The 20552-nt window shown below is 55.7% G+C and overlaps 8 protein-coding genes across 8 annotated transcripts; 2 read left to right on the forward strand and 6 right to left on the reverse strand.

Moving 5' to 3' along the window:
* Positions 1 to 474: 474 nt before the first annotated feature.
* On the reverse strand, positions 475 to 1115 carry K452DRAFT_220178 (uncharacterized protein; the record flags this gene model as incomplete). The annotated part of the gene is made up of 2 exons (XM_033536453.1): positions 475 to 865; positions 922 to 1115. The coding sequence occupies 2 exons, from the start codon at positions 1113 to 1115 to the stop codon at positions 475 to 477; spliced, it is 585 nt and encodes a 194-aa protein (XP_033401726.1).
* Positions 1116 to 1932: 817 nt separating this feature from the next.
* K452DRAFT_315280 (uncharacterized protein) lies at positions 1933 to 3175 on the reverse strand (the record flags this gene model as incomplete). Its single annotated transcript, XM_033543848.1, has 4 exons — positions 1933 to 2011; positions 2072 to 2607; positions 2658 to 2762; positions 2813 to 3175. The coding sequence occupies 4 exons, from the start codon at positions 3173 to 3175 to the stop codon at positions 1933 to 1935; spliced, it is 1083 nt and encodes a 360-aa protein (XP_033401727.1).
* Positions 3176 to 4318: 1143 nt separating this feature from the next.
* Positions 4319 to 5641, reverse strand: K452DRAFT_242476 (uncharacterized protein). Its single transcript, XM_033537868.1, has 3 exons — positions 5428 to 5641; positions 4659 to 5373; positions 4319 to 4589 (listed from the first exon to the last, which is right to left on the reverse strand). The coding sequence occupies exons 1-3, from the start codon at positions 5620 to 5622 to the stop codon at positions 4447 to 4449; spliced, it is 1053 nt and encodes a 350-aa protein (XP_033401728.1). The 5' UTR covers positions 5623 to 5641; the 3' UTR covers positions 4319 to 4446.
* A 2244-nt stretch (positions 5642 to 7885) lies between these two features.
* On the reverse strand, positions 7886 to 9508 carry K452DRAFT_263492 (uncharacterized protein). The gene is made up of 5 exons (XM_033538648.1): positions 9303 to 9508; positions 9222 to 9234; positions 8776 to 9165; positions 8631 to 8711; positions 7886 to 8447 (listed from the first exon to the last, which is right to left on the reverse strand). Exons 1-5 carry the CDS (start codon positions 9321 to 9323, stop codon positions 8314 to 8316), a joined length of 639 nt encoding a protein of 212 aa, XP_033401729.1. The 5' UTR covers positions 9324 to 9508; the 3' UTR covers positions 7886 to 8313.
* Positions 9509 to 9655: 147 nt separating this feature from the next.
* On the forward strand, positions 9656 to 13509 carry K452DRAFT_355495 (uncharacterized protein). Its single transcript, XM_033545964.1, has 3 exons — positions 9656 to 10308; positions 10371 to 10633; positions 10682 to 13509. The coding sequence occupies exons 1-3, from the start codon at positions 10121 to 10123 to the stop codon at positions 13219 to 13221; spliced, it is 2991 nt and encodes a 996-aa protein (XP_033401730.1). The 5' UTR covers positions 9656 to 10120; the 3' UTR covers positions 13222 to 13509.
* A 355-nt stretch (positions 13510 to 13864) lies between these two features.
* Positions 13865 to 15247, reverse strand: K452DRAFT_242483 (uncharacterized protein). Its single transcript, XM_033537869.1, has 2 exons — positions 14954 to 15247; positions 13865 to 14895 (listed from the first exon to the last, which is right to left on the reverse strand). The coding sequence occupies exons 1-2, from the start codon at positions 15020 to 15022 to the stop codon at positions 14161 to 14163; spliced, it is 804 nt and encodes a 267-aa protein (XP_033401731.1). The 5' UTR covers positions 15023 to 15247; the 3' UTR covers positions 13865 to 14160.
* A 218-nt stretch (positions 15248 to 15465) lies between these two features.
* K452DRAFT_104696 (uncharacterized protein) lies at positions 15466 to 18242 on the forward strand. Its single transcript, XM_033534958.1, has 2 exons — positions 15466 to 15574; positions 15667 to 18242. Exons 1-2 carry the CDS (start codon positions 15562 to 15564, stop codon positions 17949 to 17951), a joined length of 2298 nt encoding a protein of 765 aa, XP_033401732.1. The 5' UTR covers positions 15466 to 15561; the 3' UTR covers positions 17952 to 18242.
* Positions 18243 to 18950: 708 nt separating this feature from the next.
* On the reverse strand, positions 18951 to 20359 carry K452DRAFT_263502 (uncharacterized protein; the record flags this gene model as incomplete). The annotated part of the gene is made up of 2 exons (XM_033538649.1): positions 19967 to 20359; positions 18951 to 19856 (listed from the first exon to the last, which is right to left on the reverse strand). Exons 1-2 carry the CDS (start codon positions 20162 to 20164, stop codon positions 18951 to 18953), a joined length of 1104 nt encoding a protein of 367 aa, XP_033401733.1. The 5' UTR covers positions 20165 to 20359.
* Positions 20360 to 20552: the final 193 nt, after the last annotated feature.

Consider the following 20552-nt stretch of genomic DNA (forward strand, 5'->3'; position numbering starts at 1 on the left):
CAGATCGCGCAATGGTCATGCACACATTTTGACTGCTCGTAAGGCTGTTAGCGGACGACAGGGCTGCGGGGATGCCCGCCAGCAAGCCCATTGGACCAACGCAGCAACGGCCCTTGCTCGTCTGTCGCATCACTCTCACGTCCATGTGCTCCTGTCGATGCCTGCTTTCTTCTATCAAAACGCCTGGCAAAAGCTCCGGCGGCAAACTCGCGACTTGACATCCAGCATGGTATCCGCTATGCAATGCAATGCAATGCTATCCCTAAACGCCGCCCCGAGAATATGCCTTCCTCCACTCGTGTCTCCAAACAACACCCCTGCAACCCCGGCCCGAGCCTTTCTTCGGTTGGAGCCATCGTCTCGCAACACTTGCACATGGCCTTCTCCCGGCTTGCTCACGCCCAATGGGCGCGGCCCGGGGCATCCTTGATCTCGCGGTGCCGCTCCGAGCGGACCGTCAGCTAGGGAGGGAGCTCATGCAGGCGTGTCGGCTTCTAGAACGTATCCTTCGCTTCTTTCGACCAGGCTCCTATAGTAGTCCACCAGCACTTCGGGCTTCGGTACGATCTTCCACTCTAACCGCACGAGGAACTCCATTTCTAGCAATGCCAATTCTCTCGTGCTGACACCACCGACTCGAGCGTACGTGTTGTTGGTCCAGAAGCTGTCGCTGAGCCCTTTGGAGGCTACCGTGGCTGCTGCGATGAGGAAACGATGAACGGTGAGGCTGCTGATGGTGAAGGCTGGGTACAATAGGCACAGGCGGTCGATGTAATAAACCATGGAAAGCAATATGGGCGGGGAGAGCGTCGCGTGTACGATTAGACGGTTCAAGTAATCCTTGACGGAGATGCTGGGAGGTGCCCTGGAGATGGAGTTAGATCGAGGCAGCGCGGCCCATGTGTCCACATCGACACTCACCTCGAGTGGAAACGCGTCAATTGGCCGTCCTGCAACGGAAGGCCATCGTTCAGTCGCACGAGTTCCATGAGCATGTCGGAGATCAAGACACCCAGGTCCTTGACGTCGCACGTCTCGTACTTGAGGGGCATGAGCTTGCAGCTGGAGGCCGGGGCAGGCTGCGCCGGGGGTGCATCGGCGTGGCCAGGCGCCATGGAGGCGTGTTTCGAGGCATCTTGGGCAGCGGGCGGTTGCGGGGTCACCCGCGGCTGCGGCTCTGGTGGGTCCGCCGTGGTGGTGTCCGTGTGGTCGCCGGCGAAGGTCTCCCTCCGCTTGGCCCGGCTGGCTTGCTCAGGGTCGGGGCGGCTGGCGCTGAACTGCCTCTTGGTCTGCGTCGTTGGCCGGTAGGTGGGCGGGAAGTCGGGAGGCGTGTACTGGGTGCCAGCATCAGAGGTCTGACGCCTTACGACGGGGGAACGGGCAGTTGTGGGCGCGAGCGCGGCGGCGGCTGGGGAAGACGCATCTAGGCGCTGCCGCGATGACGGAGCTGCGTAGGAGCGGGGAGAGACTGCGCTGGACGACGACGACCGGCAGGAGGCATTGTATGGCCGGGGCGGGCGGAAGGCGGACGCCGGGGAGGTGGAGGCGGAGAAGGTTGGCGAGGGCGAGGGCGAATTCGCTAGCATGGCCGGCGTGAAGTGTTTTTCGCTGCGTGTGCGGGTTTCTCTCAAGTCAACTCGTCACCCAGGCATGATGCCGTCTCGCCGTCAGACAAAGACAAAAGCGCGTTAGTCAGGAGCCGCAGCCCGTCTTATAGCTCCTCCATGGGCGCGCACACGTGGGCATCAATTGGCTGGCAGCCCAAGCCCGGCGGGGTATCTCCATCGCACCTCATCCACGTCGTCAGGGGGTATATTGCTACCTATGGACAGGCCAGTCCGCGTCCATGGCCAACAAAGAAAGTAGCTACGATCGAGGTCCTTCCAAAAAACGCCATATGCTCCATTAACTCCCCCAGACCCACCCCCCACATCACCCAGCCATCTCGTGCACCTTTTCCCGCTGCGCTTGCTGCGGCGGCGGACTGCCTGCTTCCGACGTTCGCGCCATCCTGCGGCTCTGCATTAGCCTGGCATGATATGCCTGGGGTGTCGCCAGCGCTTTGACATACCCGTCTGCCAATGTCGAGGGATGCACCCCGACTTCCGTGAAATACCCGCGGTGCCCCGACTCGTTGGATGGTGAGTACAAAGGAGGGCCGCCTGTCTGGGGAGGAACCATTGCAGGCCTATATTCGTTGCCACCATTGCCAAAGTACGGGTCGTGCTGCGGTACCCGAGAGAACGCCCCTCCTGGTGATTGATATGGGGATTGGTACATCTGCGGGCCTTGCGGGTTGACGTTGTCAGAATTGCCACCAACCCGTTCTTTGAGCGACTTGTTCCGGCCAACAAAAAAGAACAGTGCAGCAAGCACTGCAATTGCAGCAACCGCTCCAATGACGATCCCAGCTATAGCCCCTCCTGAGAGTCCTTTGTCTTCATGCTCACTGCCAGGCAAGGCGCTTGTAGTGGGCGAAGTTACAGAGGACTGCGGTGCTAGTGCAGATGACGAAGCGGCCTCATCAGGGAATTTCTCCCCTGGGTTCAGCATAAAAGAACTCTTCGCAGCTCGCTGTTTATGAGCATCAAGTGAAACCGATTTGTTCTTCCTAGACTCAGTAACAGTGCGAATGAAAGCGCGGCCACGAAACTTACCGGATTGATCACCCCTACCATTTGATAGTTGATGCATGAACCTGGAGCAGAACAATAGAAGAAAATCGGAAGACTATCGTTGATCCGTATGGTGTATGTAGGAGGCTGTTGTCGTTGTCAGTGCAGTCTTTAGCGCAAATAGAAAGGACACTTACATCGTCAAGGATAGCATCTACGGGCTGAAATCCAGAGAAGAATTCAACTTTGTCGGCTCCCGTCATCTCATACGGGATACATGGGTATAGGTATTCGGCGCGGACCACAGAATGGTTGGCAGGATAGAAGTTGAACTGGACCATGTCGCCCACTGCGGCTTGAACAACATCTGGCTGAACTTTGTGATCGGCCTTCCCGATGAGAACAGTATGAGTCGGTACACTGCTGCTAGTAGTAGATGATGATGTAGTTGAGTAGACTGCAATAGAGGAAACCGCCTCGGTAGTCTTTTGACAAGTAACGCTTCTGATAGACGAGAAGCCTAAAGCGGCGACAAGCGCTATTTGGTTGATTCGAAACATGGTGTAGATCCAAAACTGTAGTGAAGACGGAAGAAGATGATATGACTTTGGAGGGAAGAGAAGTACGGGACAGCCTGGTGATATGAGAAGAAAGGAAAGAGAGCAAACAAGCACCAGTAGACGTCAGTGACCACGAGCTCGACCAGGCCTCGAACTGCCTCGCCGAAAGCCACAGAATGTGCCACAGCAGCGCCCCGTCGGTTGGGATCGAGAGTTCTTTGTGTTCTTGGTTCCGTTTGGCCGTCGCGTGCGACAAAGCTGAGCAGAGTCTCACAACATGAGCCTCGGCACAACGAGGAAAGAGGACAAGTGGAGATTGGAGCGAGGTGGTTGCAAATATTACTTCTTGAGGGCGACAGCGAAAGTTTATATGAAAGAAAGACTTACCTTGTTGTGACATAGATCACAATTCTGCTAGTAATGCTTGGTATGAAATATCATGTCTGACAGCCCGGCTAACATTAGAACACACGAAGGAGCTATGACGATCTTGTGAGTACAGCCCCTCAACATATATATAGCTACCGCTAAGGCCATACAGTAGAGGAGTATGACTGCCTGGTGCACCGCAGGGCTGGCATTCGGACCGCGACCCTGTCATTACACATAGGTAGTGTCTCTGACGTCTGCTTCTTTGCGGCTGACGGATTGCTGAAAAGGAAAGCTAAGAGGTGTTGTTCCGACGCCACCGAACGCGCCTAGGCTTGTCAAGATACTTACATAGGGCTTAGCAAGGCTCATACATGGCATGACTTGCGCCTGTCTCGGGAAGACCTGTTGCCAAGACACACCGGCTTCTATAGAGAGCGCCAAACAAAGCTGATATGTCAACGGGCAATTCAGGCGCACTTCAAGCCACAACCGCTTGGCATGGGTGTGGCACTTCATTGCCTTTCATCAGCTGACATCTAGCCTTTCCGATTGTTCGATCATCGTCAGTAGTTAATGCTTCCTCATCAGTCTTGCTTCGTTTCTTTGGTTGTTCTCCTGGTGGTTCTCTGAACAGATGTGTGTTGCGTTCGGAATGGAGACACAGGGTTGTTGTCGTTGCATGGTAAAAATTGTGGCTGGAACCTGGGTCCGTGGCGAAAGATGCCGAGTCAAACGAAAGGAGACTGACGAACTCATGGAAAGCTAGAAGTACCGTGTGACGGGACGGGAGCATAGCAGGGGCCTATACTCCTGCGTGCTGATAATGCCATTATTTCTCACAACAGCCTCAAAGCAACATGGCCGCGTAGCTGAAAAGCCACGGTTGACAAGCCGCGCTATTAGCCAGCCATCCTTCTGGCTGCGGGCATGTTCTTCCGTTCCTTGGAAGCAACCTTCTTGCGCCTCCTTTCCATCAACTTGTCCCTTTGCTTACCCTTCATGCTGTCGAATTTATCGACAAGTGCAAGCTTCTTCGCGTCGGCTGTAGCATTAAATGTTAGTGTATATACTTGTAAAGTTCGTACCACATAATGGTCTGTGAAAAACTTACATTTCTTGAGGTAGAACGGAGTCTTGCCCTCCTTCACTGCTTCCTTCTCCTTCATCTTGTGCTCTCTTTGAACCTTCTCTTGCCGCTCCTTCGTTTCCCTGGCCTTCTTTTGGCTTTCCATACTCAAGAGCTTTTTCTTCAGTATCTCCTTGTCTGCCTCGTTCTTTGACTTCTTGATCGTGGCCTTGAGTTCTGCCATCTCGGACTCGCGATAGTCATTCAGGAAAGCATAGTTGCTCTTCAGCTTTTGTTCGTTGACGGGCCCTGATAAAGCATCGAAACGCGGATCCCGTGCCTGCCGTTTGGATGTCTCGAGAATTTGCCTCTTACGACCGACTGGCTTCTTGCTGGACTGAACGGCCGGCGCATGCTTGGACGACCGTGACTTCGGTTTGGCTGATGCCTCATCTTCAGAATCAGACTCTGGTTCGCTCGCAGAAGTTTCTTCCCCAGCCGACTCTTCCTTAGCCGCAGCCTTCGACTTCTTTGCCGAAGATTTCCTAGCAGCACCGTCTCCGCTCTGCTTGGTCTTCTTAAGCTCACGCAATCGCTCGCGCAATGCCTGTAACTTGTCTTCTTGATCCGCAGTATTGTCTGAACCTCGTTTGCGCTTTTTGGTTGCGGTGTTTTGTTTCGAGAGAGCATCTTGCGCTTTGGCTAGCGCACCGAAAGATACTTTGCTGAGTTGCTCCTTCACTTCATCGCCGTTGTCTTCCTTGGAACGTTTAGTTAGCGCGCTAAAAAGGCTGCTACAGCAACTCCAAAATACCTCTTCTTCGCCCTGAAAAACTTCCATCTCGTCATCTTCAGAAGCAGATTCTGGATCCGGAGTTCCAATGTCTCCGCCCTCACCAGTAGCGAGAACAGATGGCGAGCTGCCTTCTAGCTCGTCGGAATAAGGCTCCGAGTCGTCATCGTCCTCACGAGCGCGCAAGGAGCGACCGAGCGTGCGCGACAAAACCATGTTGAGTTGTGTGTTGATCTTTGGATTCTCGTGAAGTCGGCGGGAACTTTTCTGGAGACGGCTTGTCGATCCCTGATTCCCTATCAGCACGTGCTAGCGCGCTGCGCGACCCCACGTTCAGGGCGATACGAGCTACAGGGTAGGCACGCTCGGAATGTCAATTGACAGACGATGTTCTCTGACATGTTCGCGCATTTGTTTATAGTGAACACTTATATCGAATTGTTTGAATAGATTCCCATCATCGCGCAGCTGCTTTCAAACCTTCCCCGATGGATCGAATGGTCTCTCTATTCACAGCAGTACACCCCAGTGGTCCTCAATCAATGTCCACTGTTTACAAGGTGTAGGCATATCCGGGTGAAACGGGGGTTGTTGTGAAGTTAAGAAATGTCTGTCGCAAGAGACTCAGGTTTCTGTACTTGCGAAGATAGCGAATTACGACTCAGAAGCTCAGACCTAGACACTGAATTCCACCCAATGCAGCTACACTTTGTACAACTGCTGTGTTGTCCCGTCTATTCGCGCAAGTCTGCTAACCTATAAATTTGCTTAACTCGATTAATTCCGTCAATGATAAAGCAAGCATTGGTGGAGTGGTCAAGGCGCAGCGGAGCTCGTCGGGGACCCTGCAGCTCTGATGCCTGTCCGAAGACATCCCGAATCTTTACCCAACGTCAGCTCATCGAGAAGAAGCATCTTGCCTCGGTCCTTCGGCATCAACAAGCTGGCGCGGCTTGCTCATTGTATGCTTCATGCTGTTGTGCAGGGCTGATGACTGAATGATGCGAAGCCCTCGATGAATTCTTGGATTGCTCATCTCAAAGCTTGTCCATGACTTTTCATTTAATTCGGATGCTACCCGTTATGCTGCCTTACCTTCTTGGGGTTATTATAGACGGAAAATCTGCAAAGATGGTGGTACGGTGTCAGACATCGTATGGTTTGGGCGTTTAGCCACAGCAACAAAGGAGAAAAAAGAAAAAAGGAGAGTATATTGACTGTGCGAGGGTAAATTTGTACATGTTCCGTGTGAGAACTACAGTGTCTTGAAAGAGCTTGGGAGGCACGATAGAGTGCCGCAAGGAACACAGTTCCAGCAAACCATATGGAGCGTTATACCCTGGTGATTCCATTATCCCGTCGGTACTCCATGCCATTATTAGAGTTCTGCATTCTTTCTTTCTCCCTGTATCGGCGTATGGCTGCTGACGTGGGTGCAAACGCGCGTCTTGCTACAAGATTGCGCCCCAGCGTGGCGTCGGTTCATGTAAGGTGAAGGTGGAGGTGCTGGGTGCAACACTAAGCCGTTGCCAACCTGAGGTACTGAGATGCTGTCAACAAGTGACCGGCGGTGAAGGGGAACCTTTGTTTATGTGGGTGCCAGTTCAGTTGACCAGTATAGGCGTTGGGTGACCCAAGCACTAGGTCTGGGATTACCATGCGGTAAAAAGTATCCCAGTCTAGTGTAAAGGTTACAGCAGAGTCTAAGTTTCGATCCCCGGTTTCGACAAAGTATAAAGAAGCCGTACACAGCTTAGCTTTCTGTAGTCCACCTGCAACACGGACGTGGGAGCAACCTTTCTCTTTACAGCTACTATCTATTCTATTCTCTTTTTTTTAATGGTCTTTCATTTTCCGGGTGCGTATGCTGCTAGCAACAAACTCGCGAGCAGTTGATGCAGCAAAAACTGTTGCACCATGATACTGCTTAGACCGTCATGTCACTGATATTTCGCCTTGTAGGATCCTTTCATTGTAAATAAAATGCATGTCCATACTGCACAAAGCTTGCCAGCGAGGTGGCTTCCAATTCATTTCGCTGCTATGCGTGAAGACAAAAATACAGATGAACGCATATATCAACTACCGCTCTGATGCATAACCATTCGATCACGTAGGCCAACGAGTATAATTGTCTCCCGCGCGCTAAGGTCATTGGCGCTGCTTGCAACCCCAGATCCTCAGCTTTCATCAGAGTGCGGTGATTGGCATGGGTTGAGTCATCATAATCCTACAGGCGAATGCCTCTGGTCCACTGAGATATCGAGAAGTAGGATACGCGGACGCAATTGAATACATGACTGGGGATCTTTGTCTCAGCCGGAAAGGCAGGCCTTCTTACAAGGTTTAGTTATTCCGATTGCCATATTTAAGAGATAGGCTTTCGCAATAAATATAACTCAAGACCACGCCTAACTCGGTCCGTGGTATCTGCTTATATTTCACAGTGATGAAGTGTAAAAATGGACAAATTGTAATTCGTTGTTTGCAATTGGCCAGCTTAACATGTTACCTCGTCAGACTGGAGCTGGAAGCTTCGAACAGTTCACGTAAATTAGAGGATTGTGGAAAGGCGTCTGTCCAACTGCTGGCTAGGAACTCATGGAATACAGCGTTCGAAAGTCGTTCTAAAGTCGTAGTCATTCTCTCGTGAACAAGCATACGACCATAAGGCTTATCGTCAACAGCAAAGAAAACCCCCCATGCTGCCCGGCATGAATTATGAAAAGCAAAAAAGGACAGAACCGGCAGATAGCAAGCAGCCTTCCTCCGTGGGCAATCGGACGCCAGACCGTAACTAGATTCGCCTCGTCATGAAGCCAGGTCGCCCCTTCAGGCCCCTTCAGACCCCTCATCAAAATTCCAGCAAGTGTGGGTATGAAGCGAACGTGAGAAGTTGGAGGACCTCTAGCAGCATTTCCCTTGCTTGGCTTCGGTGTCTGCAGAGTTCGTGATTTCGAGGGTCCTGCGCTCGCCGCCGATGGGGTTTTGGGTGGACTCGCCCTGGTCCAAGGCCTTCTGGGAGACGATGCGGTAGATCTCTGAAATGACGTGTTATCAGCTAATGTTTTTGTGATACGGACTTTGATGCGCTTCAGAAACGAAGGCGCGCAGAGTGGATGTAATCTTGTTAGGCCCGCACAATCGCCGGGCCTGCGCATGTGTCGTGCAATGGATTGAAGGCATCGCGAGAGCTCTTATGTAGGCGAAGAGGAATAACATACCTGTCAAGATGTTCTGGAAAGCAAGCTCGACGTTGCTGGCGTCCAAGGCGGACGTCTCGATGAAGGACAGGTTGTTCTCACCTGCAAGTATTCACGTTAGCCCCGGTGGGATATAGTCTGCGTCTAATGGCGGGGGGATGCTTACTGGCAAACTGCTTGGCTTCCTCCGTGGGCACCGCTCTCAAGTGCCGCAGATCGCTCTTGTTACCCACCAGCATGATGACAATGTTCGAGTCGGCATGGTCCCGCAGCTCTTTCAACCACCTGGTCACGTTCTCGTAGGTCTGATGCTTGCTGATGTCGTAGACGAGCAGTGCTCCAACGGCGCCTCTGTAGTATGCGGAGGTGATGGCGCGGTAACGCTCCTGACCGGCGGTATCCCAGATCTGGGCCTTGATGGTCTTGGCATCGACCTGGATGGAACGGGTGGCGAACTCGACGCCGATGGTGGACTTGGAGTCCAGGTTGAACTCGTTGCGCGTGAAACGACTCAAAAGGTTGGATTTACCAACGCCAGAGTCTCCGATGAGAACGACTGTGGGGTAGCGGTGAGCGCACGCGTTGGCAGGTCAAGCAGCGAGGGTTGGGCACCTTTGAAGAGGAACTGCAGGCGAAAACGGTTAGCTGGGTCGGGGCCCGCGCAAGCGGTGGATGAGGTCAAAGAGAGCTCACATCATATTCGTCGTTGGCCATTGTTGCAGGGAGTAAGCCGGGAGTAGCGCGCGGGGTAGTCTGGGGGTGGCGTTGAGAAGGGTTGGGCAGGGTATCAGTGGTGGTGTAGAGGGCAGGAAAAGATTAGGGAGAAAGGAGGAGGAGACAAGCTACGCTGGACGGAAACGTTGTCAGGGCGGTGACGGTGAGTGCGTGGATAGGTGTTTCCAAACCATGGGTGGCCTCCCGACGAGCAAGGCGCGGTAATTACACGTGACGCCGCCCTCCTGACTCGCTAGCAGCGGCGGGGTACATTGAACGGCGCGCCTGGCATTGACACACTAAACTACCATCTACTCACCCAGGGCTGCAACGGGCGACCGAATCCCCATTTACCAGGTGGCGCTTCGGCTTGCTGCTTGAGCTGCTAAGCTAGCTGTGCGCGCCTCTGCTCCATCCCACTTGCTGCGCACGGGCCACTGTCAAACGGGTCCTGATCAACCACGATAAACGCCCGGACTACAATAGGTACATGCAGCAACAACAGTGAATGCTCACGACACAGCAAACACTCCTGTGACCGGCTTCCCCAATTGGACTGTGCCACTGCCGTGACTGGATTTGGTCGCTGGCCCAGATCCTTGGTCAATCCCACAGCAAGTACCCGTAACATACATCAACAGGCGCTTTGGTGACTGCTGCTGCCTTGAGCAATTCACCTAGTCTATGCCTAACACTTCTGTTCGCAACTTGGCCAGTCACGAGGATCGCCCTTTTTGAGGACAACGCTTAACAGTCACCCAACCCCGTGACACCAAACACAGACACTCACTGACACAATGGCTGCGCTGGCGCCCGACGACGACGAGCTCGAAGGCTCGCTCTCCGACTCTGACATCTCCCTTACCTCGACGGTGCAAAGCGAGCCGCAGGATGAATATGACGTAGATTGCATTGTGGCGGAAACGGTGACTGATGACGGCGACAAACGGTATCTCGTCAAGTGGCAGGGTTATGATCACCATAGGTAAGCAGCTACCCTTGCTACCGGGTTATTGTAGGCTAACATACATATCTAACTATATTAAGAAACACGTGGGAAGGCCTTACTAGTTTCAATGGCCGCACACCGTTAGACAATTGGGAATTCAGCCAAACGGAGATTGCAAAAGGACTGAAGGAACCATTCAACGTAGAGGAATGGGAGAAAGGTCAAAGGCAGCTTGCAGAAGAATCCCAGCGCAGGAAGGCCCTGAGAAGGACCAAGCGTCGCAAGCTCGCGCTCGCAGACCAAGATAAAAGCGCTCCCCCAACAACAACAACAACTTCCGCGCTCTTCTCTGAAGATAAAGGTACGCCTACGTCAGCCTTTTGTGTATCCCCTCACTAACAAGTATCAGGGCCCGGCAGGCCACGCCGGCCGCGCGACCAAGAAGAAACTATGGGTAAAAAGAAACCTGACCCGAATGTCAGGTCATTCGCAACAGCGACTGATGCTATTCGCAACCTCAACGCTCCGCGATCTGAACGCCCTCCTGACCTTTCGCAAATGGACTTCATAGACCCACGAAGCGGCGCCGAGGAGCCTCGGGTCAGAGAGTTCTATAACCGCCGCAAATCCATTCATGATGCTCCAGAATACCGCCCTAGGCAACCCCATGAAAGCACCCGTCCCCATGGCCCACAACAGGACCCTGAAGAGCATGAACCGGATCGTCCCTACCGCCGTCCGTCAGACCAAGAAGGGTATGACCAGAGTCGTCCCCACAGCCGTCCGTCAAATCAAGAGAGGTATGACCGGGGCCGTACCCTCCACCGTCCGCCTCTTCAAGGTGGACTTGAAGGTAGCAATCAACATCAGACTGTCGGCTCTTTCAACGCGCCGGCGGCATTGTCAAACATATTCGGCGCAGTTCGTCCAGACAACCCTGTTCATCCGTCAGCACGCCCGCCGCCAAGCCCGTCTCCTCCTCCTATGCCAATTGGAGGACCAGTGACATGCTTCTTTTGGGCGGAGCAACAACGTGGTAGGGGTTTTGGATGCCTCAAGGGAGCTGACTGCAAGTATTTACACGAGGACACAGGCAATATTGCAGCACCACCGCCAAATTATGATCCTTCACTGGATGTCCGTCCCAATCATCCTAAACCAGAAGCTCTCACATGTTTCTACTGGTACCAAGGCCACATCGGTAAAGGAGAAGGATGCCGTTTCACAGAAGAGACGTGTAGATTCTTCCACAGGAACACGGGTTTGGTCGGAAATCCTCTCACGAAGAAATCAATGCGTGTCCCGATGGATACGCCGGCGTTGCCACTTGTCCAGCCGCCGAAAGACCCTCACTTCAACCCTCCTTCGGGCCCTGAGTCGCTTGCGCAGTTAAACAAACAGCTGAGGAATGATTCGGGTGCTTCACACGACCCACGCCTCCCCGAAGTTCCCTTTAACGCCATTCGTCTGCTTTTAGACATATCGGGAACTGAAAATGACGGACAAACCTGCGAGGTTGCTATCAGTGGAATACCCTTTTCCAACAGACCAGTCTTTAGCAGCACTGCAGAGGAATGTGCTAAGTCCCTCAACATTGACACGAGCACAGGAAAGTGTCTCAGCATCAAAATCACCTGTCCGGGGTCTGAATATCGGGAGAAGCACCTCACCTCCAAGCTGAGTGATATGTGCGAGATCATCCCCACCTCAACAGCGTCAGTGGCCACCTTAGAGGGTTTAGCAAAGTACCTCAGGCGGAACTCATGTGCTGCTCTGGTTCTTCAGGATTCTTTTGCATTGGCAATCTTTCCTTTGAGCCAAAGAGAGTGGAAAAGCTTTGCATCTCCCTCGCTTGCAACGTCACATGCAGCACTGGGATGCCATTTCCGGGACCCGATTATGTTTCACATGCCTCTAATCAACTATCCCGAGGGTGTCACGGCCCCCGAAAAGAAAGTCGCGGATTTGTTGTCCAAGCTGTTCAAGATCGAAGACCACATGATTTTTTTCAAGTGGTATACTGGAGAGTTGCTTGACAAGAACGTCTTCGTGATGGTCGATTTAGACGACTCTAATGAACGGCTCAAAAAGGACTTGGACTTGATGTCCCGTTATTTCCACGCCCTAGGGGCCAGATGTTTCCACGTTGGATTACCGACGTCATGGGACTATTGGCTCCGATACGTCGAGTCTGGTTGCGTTGTGCTCCACCCGGCCCAGTGGAAATACCACAGAATCCCAAAGCTCGCCGACTTGCTTCTTTCCGCCACCAAGAAGATAAACTTTATCGAGATCGGCAGGGATATTTTCTCACCAAATTTCAGTTCCTCAAGCGGTGGCATTCCACCCCACATCACCTATAGGCATTTGTTTTTGACAGGAGCAGCCATTATGGTTACTGACGACCTATTCGAAGACCACCCGGCTGACGCCTTTTCGATTATCGAGGCTTTCTTACAGACCCAAAATGCACTCCCTAAATGGAGACGGCAATACAACAAGATTGCCGCCCGACCAGACCTTAAGGCCTGGTGCTTGGAACTTGCGGATAAGGACAAGGGAAAAAACTTAAACATTCGCCTAAAGACCTTCGACAGAGTCTCCTTTTTCATACAGCCAGAGATAAAGTACAAGCACGGCAAGCCTAGCAAAGATGCTCAGATTGTCGAGATTGAGGCGGTTGGTGACCACGCCGAGCACTGGAAACGGGACCCGACAGAGGCTACGGACTGGTTGGTCGTCCAATTTGCAGTCTGGACCTCGTTCAACGCGGACAAGCACCGCAAGTTCGTCGTCGTTCACGGGCCTGGCTGGGAGCCTAAATGTCCCGAAGACCATCAGAACATCAGGTTCATGGACTCGGACATGGCTCTAAGGGAGATCCTTCCCGTTAACAAAAGGGCGCAGTCAAGTCGTAAGGGTGCGGAGGCTGCAAGCGGCGCAGGATGATTGATTGCTTTCTTCTTTTCCATCGGCCGAATGATGGTCTAACCTTACCTCTGCTCTCCACGGCTTCCTTTCCTACAGCCACTCCTTCTCCCACTTAGCACTTAGCATACTTAGATACCCCACCCGTACGTACAAGTCCATAGCCCTTGCATGCAAATACCAAATCAACACTACAAAACCTACGCAGCCACGCGCGAATAAACGCTCCGCCGTCCGGACAAAGAGGGTCGCACAGCGTTGCGCGCGCGCGCGCCGCCTACCTGCGCGGCTGCCTTCTATTGGTGCCGCCTTACCTTATGTACCGCATCTGCGGCAGGGCGGCGGTTGCCGCGCGCGCGCGCCACGTCGTCGTGCAGCCGGGCTGCAGGGCTTGCGTCTGCTTTGCGTCTGCGTTGTGTTGCGCGAGTTGACACCGGTCAGAGGGAGCGGGAGTGGAAGGGAAGGTATGGGAGAGGGAAACGCCCGCGTCGGCGTCGTCGTCGTCGGGCTGACTGACTTTGGGGCGTTGTGATACGGGTATGGGTGTGGGTGTGGATACGGGTATAGGGTGGATGGGGATGGTGCAGAGCGAGTGGTAAGGCATGGCACGGCACGGCACGGCTGACGAGCAGACGTCCCGGGAGGGACGGGTGGAGTCGCGTATCGGGACCGACCCGCGCGGGTCTGTGTGTTTGTTTGGCTTCTAGTAGTAATGATTATAGGATCGACGCGCAGGCCTCTTGGATGGTGATGATAGCGCCGACTGTACTAGCTTCGTGTGCGTGCGTGCTCCCTTTCCCCCCAAAGCCCACTGACTGACTCTACAGTACCTACGTACCTACTACCCATTGAAACGCCCGTGATATGCCCAATGCGTAATTGCGAGATGAAAAGAAAAGGGAAGAAGTAGAAAGGACGAAGAAGAAGATTATTATACACAGTCGCGGTCGTGACTCGTCATCAACAGCATCCTCCGGCGGAAGCGCCTCGGCTGGCGGCGGCCACGTCGTTCATGCCCAAGTTGATGGTGCGGGCGGTGTTGAGGCCGCCGGCGCCGGGGCCCTTGACGCCGGAGCGACGGTCGTTGAGGTCGTACCTGCCGGCCTCGATGTTCTGGTAGATGCGCTCGGCGACCTCGAGGAAGGCGCGCTCGACGTTCTCGCCGCTCTTGGCCGACGTCTCGACGTACTCCATGACCTTGTTCTCGCGGCACCACTCCTCGGCCTCCTCGCGCGTCACTTGGCGCTTGTTGTCGCCGTCGGCGTGTGGGTGCTCTTCTTCAGACGACCCTGCCACTGTCGACGACGGCGCCAGATCCGCCTTATTGCCCACCAGCACCACGACGATGCCCTCCTCGGCGATTTGCCGCAGGTCGTGCAGCCACGCCGTCACGCTGGCAAAGGTGTTGCGCCGGGTGATGTCGAAGACGAGCAGGGCCCCGCTGGCCCCGCGGAAGTAGGAGCGCGTGATGGACTTGTACGTTTCCTGGCCGGCCGTGTCCCACAGCGAGAGCTTCATGTGCTTCTGCTGCGGCGGCGGGTCGGCATCGTCGGGCTTTGCAGGCGACAGCGGGTTGTTGATGTTCAGCGCATACGACGCGGGCGGGCCGACGGGCACGATGCGCGAGCCGAACTCGACGCCGATGGTCACGTCGTGGTGCGGGGAGAAGCGGCCTTCGCACAGCCGGATGGTTAGCTGCTTCTCGTCAGCGAGGGCGAAGGAGAGAAACAATTGGAGTCGAGGGCGCGCATACACTCGACTTGCCGCATGCGGAGTCTCCCAGAGAGACGATCTTGGCAATGTAATCCCACGGTTGCGCCATGACGAGAGGTTTAGGGCAGGAAAAAAGCAGCGGTGGGGAAAGGAAGAAAGACTAGCTTTATGCCGTGTCTCTGGGGATGCTGACAAAGGTGGTAGGTAAGTAGGAAAGTATGTACAAGTGTACGTGTACGTGTGTCCAGGCAGTTCTTTGACGGCGTCGAGGACCGGCGGCGCGAGGGCGAATGACGTTTTCGTCCGTGGGAGCTCCGCCAGCAATAGCCCAACCACCTTTCTCTACTACCTACATATTACACTATACATGTGCCGTGGTGATCAGTCTCTCCCGGCTGCACCCTAGTTATACCTGCTTCTCACTATACCTGGCTCGGCCGCCCGCAGGTTGCTGATAGCGCCCCGGAGCTGGTGCGAGCAGGCAGCCTCACTTCACCGACTGCCGCACCCTCGACTCACCTCCATCGCTGCCGCCTATCCTCCGCCCCATCCTCCGCCCGCGACCCTTCTCCCCCTCGCACCACTCTCAAAAAACACCACCTGCTCTGGGCCCCACGCGCTCCTCCCCCGCTGGCCCATTAGCTCACCATGTTCTCCGAATGTACGTCACCCAGCCTCTTATCGCTCCCCCAGCTGATCGGGGCTGTCTCAGCTGCCCGCGTGACAAGCACTGATCCTTTGAGCTATCAACAGATGCCTCCCGCTTCCTCGCACAGTCGCAGTCGCGTCTGCTCGGCGCACAGGAGAACGCGGACCACCGGGGCCACCACGACCGCCGCTCCAGCCGCCATCATCACCCAGGGCACTCCCGCTACCAGACCTCACGTTCCTATCTGCAGCGCCCGTCCAACATGCCAAACCCCTACCAGCCCAGTGCATCGCAAATATCCCGCTTTCCTTTCGCCTCGAGGACCTCGGCCGCGCCCGCTCCGCTCTTCTACAGTGCCACGGACGACTTCCGGGAAGAGGACGACAACGAGGAGCGCGAACGCGAGGTCGCCGACTTTTACGCCCTGCAGCGGTCGCGAAAGCAGTTTGGCGGCAGTCATTTGACCGAATCCTCCGATCTCGACGAGGCCGAGGAAGACAGGTTGGTGTCGGACCACGGCCCGGGCGAGGAAGACGACGACGATGACGACGGACCGACCTTCAGCAGGGGCATTCGCAGCTCGTGGAAGGGGAGCCGTTTTACCGCGAGAGGGCGAGAACCTACGGTACCACCGATCAAGGAAGGGGATGGAAGGGAGCAAAGCGTCGGGATGTCGGAAGCGAGCGCTCCCAGCAGCAAGGGAAAGGGCAGGCTGGTTGATGTGGAGTTGACTTCGACGGAGAAGGACAGCCTCGACGACTTCAACGAAGACATTTCCGACCATGCCAACGACGACTCGCCTCCATCGTTGCAGCAGTTCCGGCGGCCGCCGGGCATCAAACCGCCCCGTATCCCCTTGCACACGGCTCTCCCCATACCTCAGGAGACGGACGAGGAGATGCTCCTCTCAAACCCTGCACGACCCATAAGCCCCGACCGCGAGACGATAGTCTCGCCTCAACCCGACGAAACCGAGTTCAAGCATGACACTTTCTGGTCCTTTGCGTTTGCAATCGCTGCAGCGGCGTACTTTGGGACGGCGTTCTTGGTCTACTTCCACACCGCGGCGCCGGAAAAGAAGTACCCGCTGGGCGACACCATCTATACCACGCTCCATTCTTCTTTCCACCTGCTGTCGGTGTACACGCTCGTTTCAATGATCGTGGCAGGACTCTGGCTCGCCGTTTTGCACTACTTCATGCGGCCACTGATCAGGCTGATGATGCTCGGAGTTCCCGTTATTTTGATATCCTTCACATTTTATCCGTTTGTCTCCAGCTTCAAGGGATTTTGGCACGGCGCTAGCGTCCAGGACAGGGCGATGCGCTGGCTGTCACTGTTGCCAGGCGTTTGTGCGGTCGTCTGGGTGTACACCGTTTACCAGGGGCGTCGCTCGCTGCATCGGGCATCGCGGATTCTCGAGCTGGCCAGCCGTGTGCTTACGGCTAGCCCGGCACTGCTTATGGTTGGTATCATTGTGCTTGCGGCCACAGTTTGCTGGACCTGGATTTGGATCGCCGTGTTTACGCGTCTCTTCCTGGAAGGCCACTTTAAGCGATTGGACGGCACGGTGACGCTCTGGATCATCGACTTCAGCACATGGTGGCTGGGCGTCTTCTACGTCCTTTTCTATCTGTGGACGCTTGGCGTCATCGCCGGCATCCAGCGCTCCCTCACCTCCGCGACCGTCAGTCAGTGGTACTTCCACCGGCACGCGATGCCCAAGCCGACTAGCCGACAAGTCGCAACGGCCTCGTTCTTCCACGCCACAGGCCCAATGTTCGGCACCGTGTGCCTGAGCACTTTCCTCTCACTGGCGCTGCGGCTCCCGCTAATCCTGCTCCCGCGCCGCTTCGCCTCGCTCATCAGCATCTGCGTCTACCAACTCATCCCGACGAGCATCATGACGTTGACGAACCCGCTCACGCTGACGTACGCCAGCATCCACAGCATGGACCTCTCGCGGGCGGCGCATGGGCTGGCGCAGCTGTCGTTTGTGTCGAAAAGCAGCCCGACGACGACGCTGACGCCACGGTCCTTCTCGAGCCCCTCGGGCCATGAGCTGGTGCCGTACCGGCTGGCGAAGCTGCTGCTGCACGCGACGCGCTTCGTCATGGCGCTGGCGCTGGGGTTCGGGGGCTGGGTGAGCACGGCGCGCGTGCTCGCCGTGTCCGGGCACAAGGGCAGCCTGTACGCGTACGTAGTGGGCATGCTGGCGGCGACGATTGGCTGGGGCGTGCTGGGCGCCATGGAGGGCGTGCTGGGCGGCATCCTCGACGCGCTCATCGTGTGCTGGGGCAGCGAGGTCGGCAGCAAGGGCCAGGGCGCCTCGAGGTATTGCCCCGAGGCCGGTGAGCTGTTTGGCGAGTCGGGCGGCCGGTATTCGTGAGATTGCTACTGTGGTGCTGGTGGTGATGAGTCGCAATCGATCGTTTATACTCATTGCCTTGCCTACTCGCTGCTCGCTCGTTGAGAGATGAGCTTCACCGTTTCTCGTCGACTACCTCCTTTCCTCTTTATAGTCGTCGTCGTTGTTTTCTTTCCTCTTTGCTTTCGGTCGTCAATTACGGGAGCGTTAGGCGTTTCCAGGTTTCCAGGTTTTCTAGGGGTTATATAGGTAAAGGTATAGGTATAGGGTCCGGTCCGGTCCGGTCCGGTCCGGTCCAACCCAGTTTTCTTTCGGGCTGCGGGGATTGCGGGGGGTTTGTATGCTTTATGGTATGTGTTGAGGGGCGTCTAGAGTGGCGACACGATGCGCTGGGATGAATGGATGGATGGGATTGATTGGGGATGATGGGATGGGATGGGTTGGGTTGGGTTGGCGCTTTTGCGTTCAGTTGCGTGAGTTTAGTTGAGTTTCGTTTTCGTTTCGGGGTCGTGTTGGTTGGGTGAGTGAGTGGTTGGATGTGGTGGTGGACGTGGATGAGAACGGACGGATGGAGAATGGAATGAAAGATCTGAAACCTACGTATGGACTGGCTGCATGAGGGGGGAATGGGTTGGGTTGAGCTGCGTGGCTTCCTTGCTGTTGCGCGCTTGGGTTGCTTGCGGTGCGGTGGAGGGCTCTGGAGACGAACGAACCTATGGGTGAGAGGAGCGCGTCACTTGCTCGCTCGCTCGCTCTCGTTCACGCTTGCTGCCTCAGGCTTGCGTGCCTGGGCCTGAAGTCCTGACTCTTTTCCTTTAGCTATCTTTACAGGTATTCCCCAGCCTACAAGGCATCCATCCATCCATCTATCTAGCCATCCAGCCCCATACATAACCCATCCATCCAGCTATCTATTTATCTATATCTATCTATACATCTATATCTACACATCTAGCCTTATCTACACACCATCATACATACACACTAACCTACACGAGCAACCACGCACAACAAGCTCATTCACCACACCAGGTCCCCAAACTCGCCGAGCACGCCCTCGGCCTCGCCGCCGTCGAACAGCTCGTGCAGGCCGTCTAGGTCGGCGAACTTCTCCGCGAAGCGCAGGCCCTGCTGGCGGGTGGCTTCGATAGCAGCCCAGGTTAGGGGAGTCGAGGCGTCGGCGGCGGCGGTGGTGGTGGGTTTGCCGTTCGGGCCGGCGTGGCCGTTTTGCTCGGCGTGACCGTTTTGCTCGGCGTGACCGTTTTGCTCGGCGTGACCGTTCTGCTCGGCGTGCCCATTCGTCTCGCCCTGCTCGCTCTCCTCCGGCGCCGCCGGCAGCAGCCCCGAGCTGCGCAGCATTGTCTCAGGCGGCACAGTCCAGCGGCCCTTCTTGACGACGTACTTGGCGATGCTGGTAGCGTAGACCGCGCCACCAAGGCGCTTGATGCGCTGCTCCTCGGTCTCCTCCCTCTGCGCCTTTCCCTTCTTCCACGGCTGCAGCGCGTACTGTGCCGGCCTAGCCTTGCCCGGCCGCACAATATGCGAGACCAGATACAGCCACTTGCGATCCCACGCCAGCAGGCGCGTCCATATCTCAAAGCCGGCGTACGGCGCGATCTCGCGGCGGAAGTGGCAGGACACGGCGCCGAGGGCGATGGCGAAGCCGCCGCCCGCGCCGTTGGGCGGCGACAACGCCGCGTCCGTGTTCCGCTTCTGGATCCCGTTGCGCAGGAGCGCGCTCACGAGCGCTGTGCGCGCGATGTCGAGGTCGCTGAAGTACGTGCTGTTCGACTTGTGCAGGTTATAGTCGGTTTCGGCGATCGGGCTGCGCGCAATGGGCGTGATGATGGGGCGGAAGAGGGAGCGCGGCGGGAGCGGCGTAGGTTGCAGGTAGAGGTGGTATGCCATGGTGTGGAAGAGGCGGATCTGTTGGTGGTGCGGTGTCAGCCACTCACTCTGCTATATAAATATAAATACATATATTATAATATGTACACTCTTTTGTGACAAGTCAAATAGACACAAGGGAGACGGACATGCCACATAAACGGCAGGTTTTTCAGGTTCACCAGCACCAGAAGTATGGCCAGTAAGCGCCATAAGCCGCCCGGCACGCCAATGCCCAGCAGGTTGCAGGCGCGCTCTCGGAAGGAGGGCGACGAGGCCGCGGCGGCGAGCGAGATGCCCGCCACGGCGATGGCGGCGACGAGCGGGAGGCGCGCGGTGCCTGACATGGTGGAAGAATGAGAAAGAGAAAAGAAAGTAGGCTAAGCAGCGTGAGCAGTGGACATGGCGCGTCAGGGTGCGGGCCGACGCGACGCCAGTGCAGGTACCGAGGCACGCTGATGCGTCGGATTACGGAGGAATCTGGGACCGAGAGGACGGGTCGTCGACGACATGTTGGAGCATTAAAAGGCCGAGATGGCAATGATGGCCAGGTACGGAGTAGAAAGAGCTCGGGAATGGTCGATGTTGCCGCCACATGCCGCTCATGCGGTGCCTCGCCACTAGCAGTGCAGTAGCTATCAACGCGTGCGAGCCGGGAGTGCAGTCGCAAGACACTTTACACTCGCATGCCGCCTGTATCAATGCGGAAGGTCGATGGACTCTCGTTTCACCGCC

Source organism: Aplosporella prunicola, assembly GCF_010093885.1.
Source record: "Aplosporella prunicola CBS 121167 unplaced genomic scaffold K452scaffold_3, whole genome shotgun sequence".
Lineage (NCBI taxonomy): Eukaryota > Fungi > Ascomycota > Dothideomycetes > Botryosphaeriales > Aplosporellaceae > Aplosporella > Aplosporella prunicola.

Coding starts and splice junctions, on each gene's coding strand:
- K452DRAFT_242476 (XM_033537868.1), bottom strand. CDS start 5,622: ATGGTTTTGTCGCGCACGCTCGGTCGCTCCTTGCGCGCTCGTGAGGAC. Junction 5,374..5,427: donor TTTTTCAGGGCGAAGAAGAG/GTATTTTGGAGT, acceptor AAACGTTCCAAG/GAAGACAACGGCGATGAAGT. Junction 4,590..4,658: donor TCCGTTCTACCTCAAGAAAT/GTAAGTTTTTCA, acceptor TTAATGCTACAG/CCGACGCGAAGAAGCTTGCA.
- K452DRAFT_263492 (XM_033538648.1), bottom strand. CDS start 9,323: ATGGCCAACGACGAATATGAT. Junction 8,712..8,775: donor GGAAGCCAAGCAGTTTGCCA/GTAAGCATCCCC, acceptor GAATACTTGCAG/GTGAGAACAACCTGTCCTTC. Junction 8,448..8,630: donor TTTCCAGAACATCTTGACAG/GTATGTTATTCC, acceptor ACGTCATTTCAG/AGATCTACCGCATCGTCTCC.
- K452DRAFT_355495 (XM_033545964.1), top strand. CDS start 10,121: ATGGCTGCGCTGGCGCCCGACGACGACGAGCTCGAAGGCTCGCTCTCC. Junction 10,309..10,370: donor CAGGGTTATGATCACCATAG/GTAAGCAGCTAC, acceptor AACTATATTAAG/AAACACGTGGGAAGGCCTTA. Junction 10,634..10,681: donor GCTCTTCTCTGAAGATAAAG/GTACGCCTACGT, acceptor AACAAGTATCAG/GGCCCGGCAGGCCACGCCGG.
- K452DRAFT_242483 (XM_033537869.1), bottom strand. CDS start 15,022: ATGGCGCAACCGTGGGATTACATTGCCAAGATCGTCTCTCTGGGAGAC. Junction 14,896..14,953: donor CCGCATGCGGCAAGTCGAGT/GTATGCGCGCCC, acceptor GACGAGAAGCAG/CTAACCATCCGGCTGTGCGA.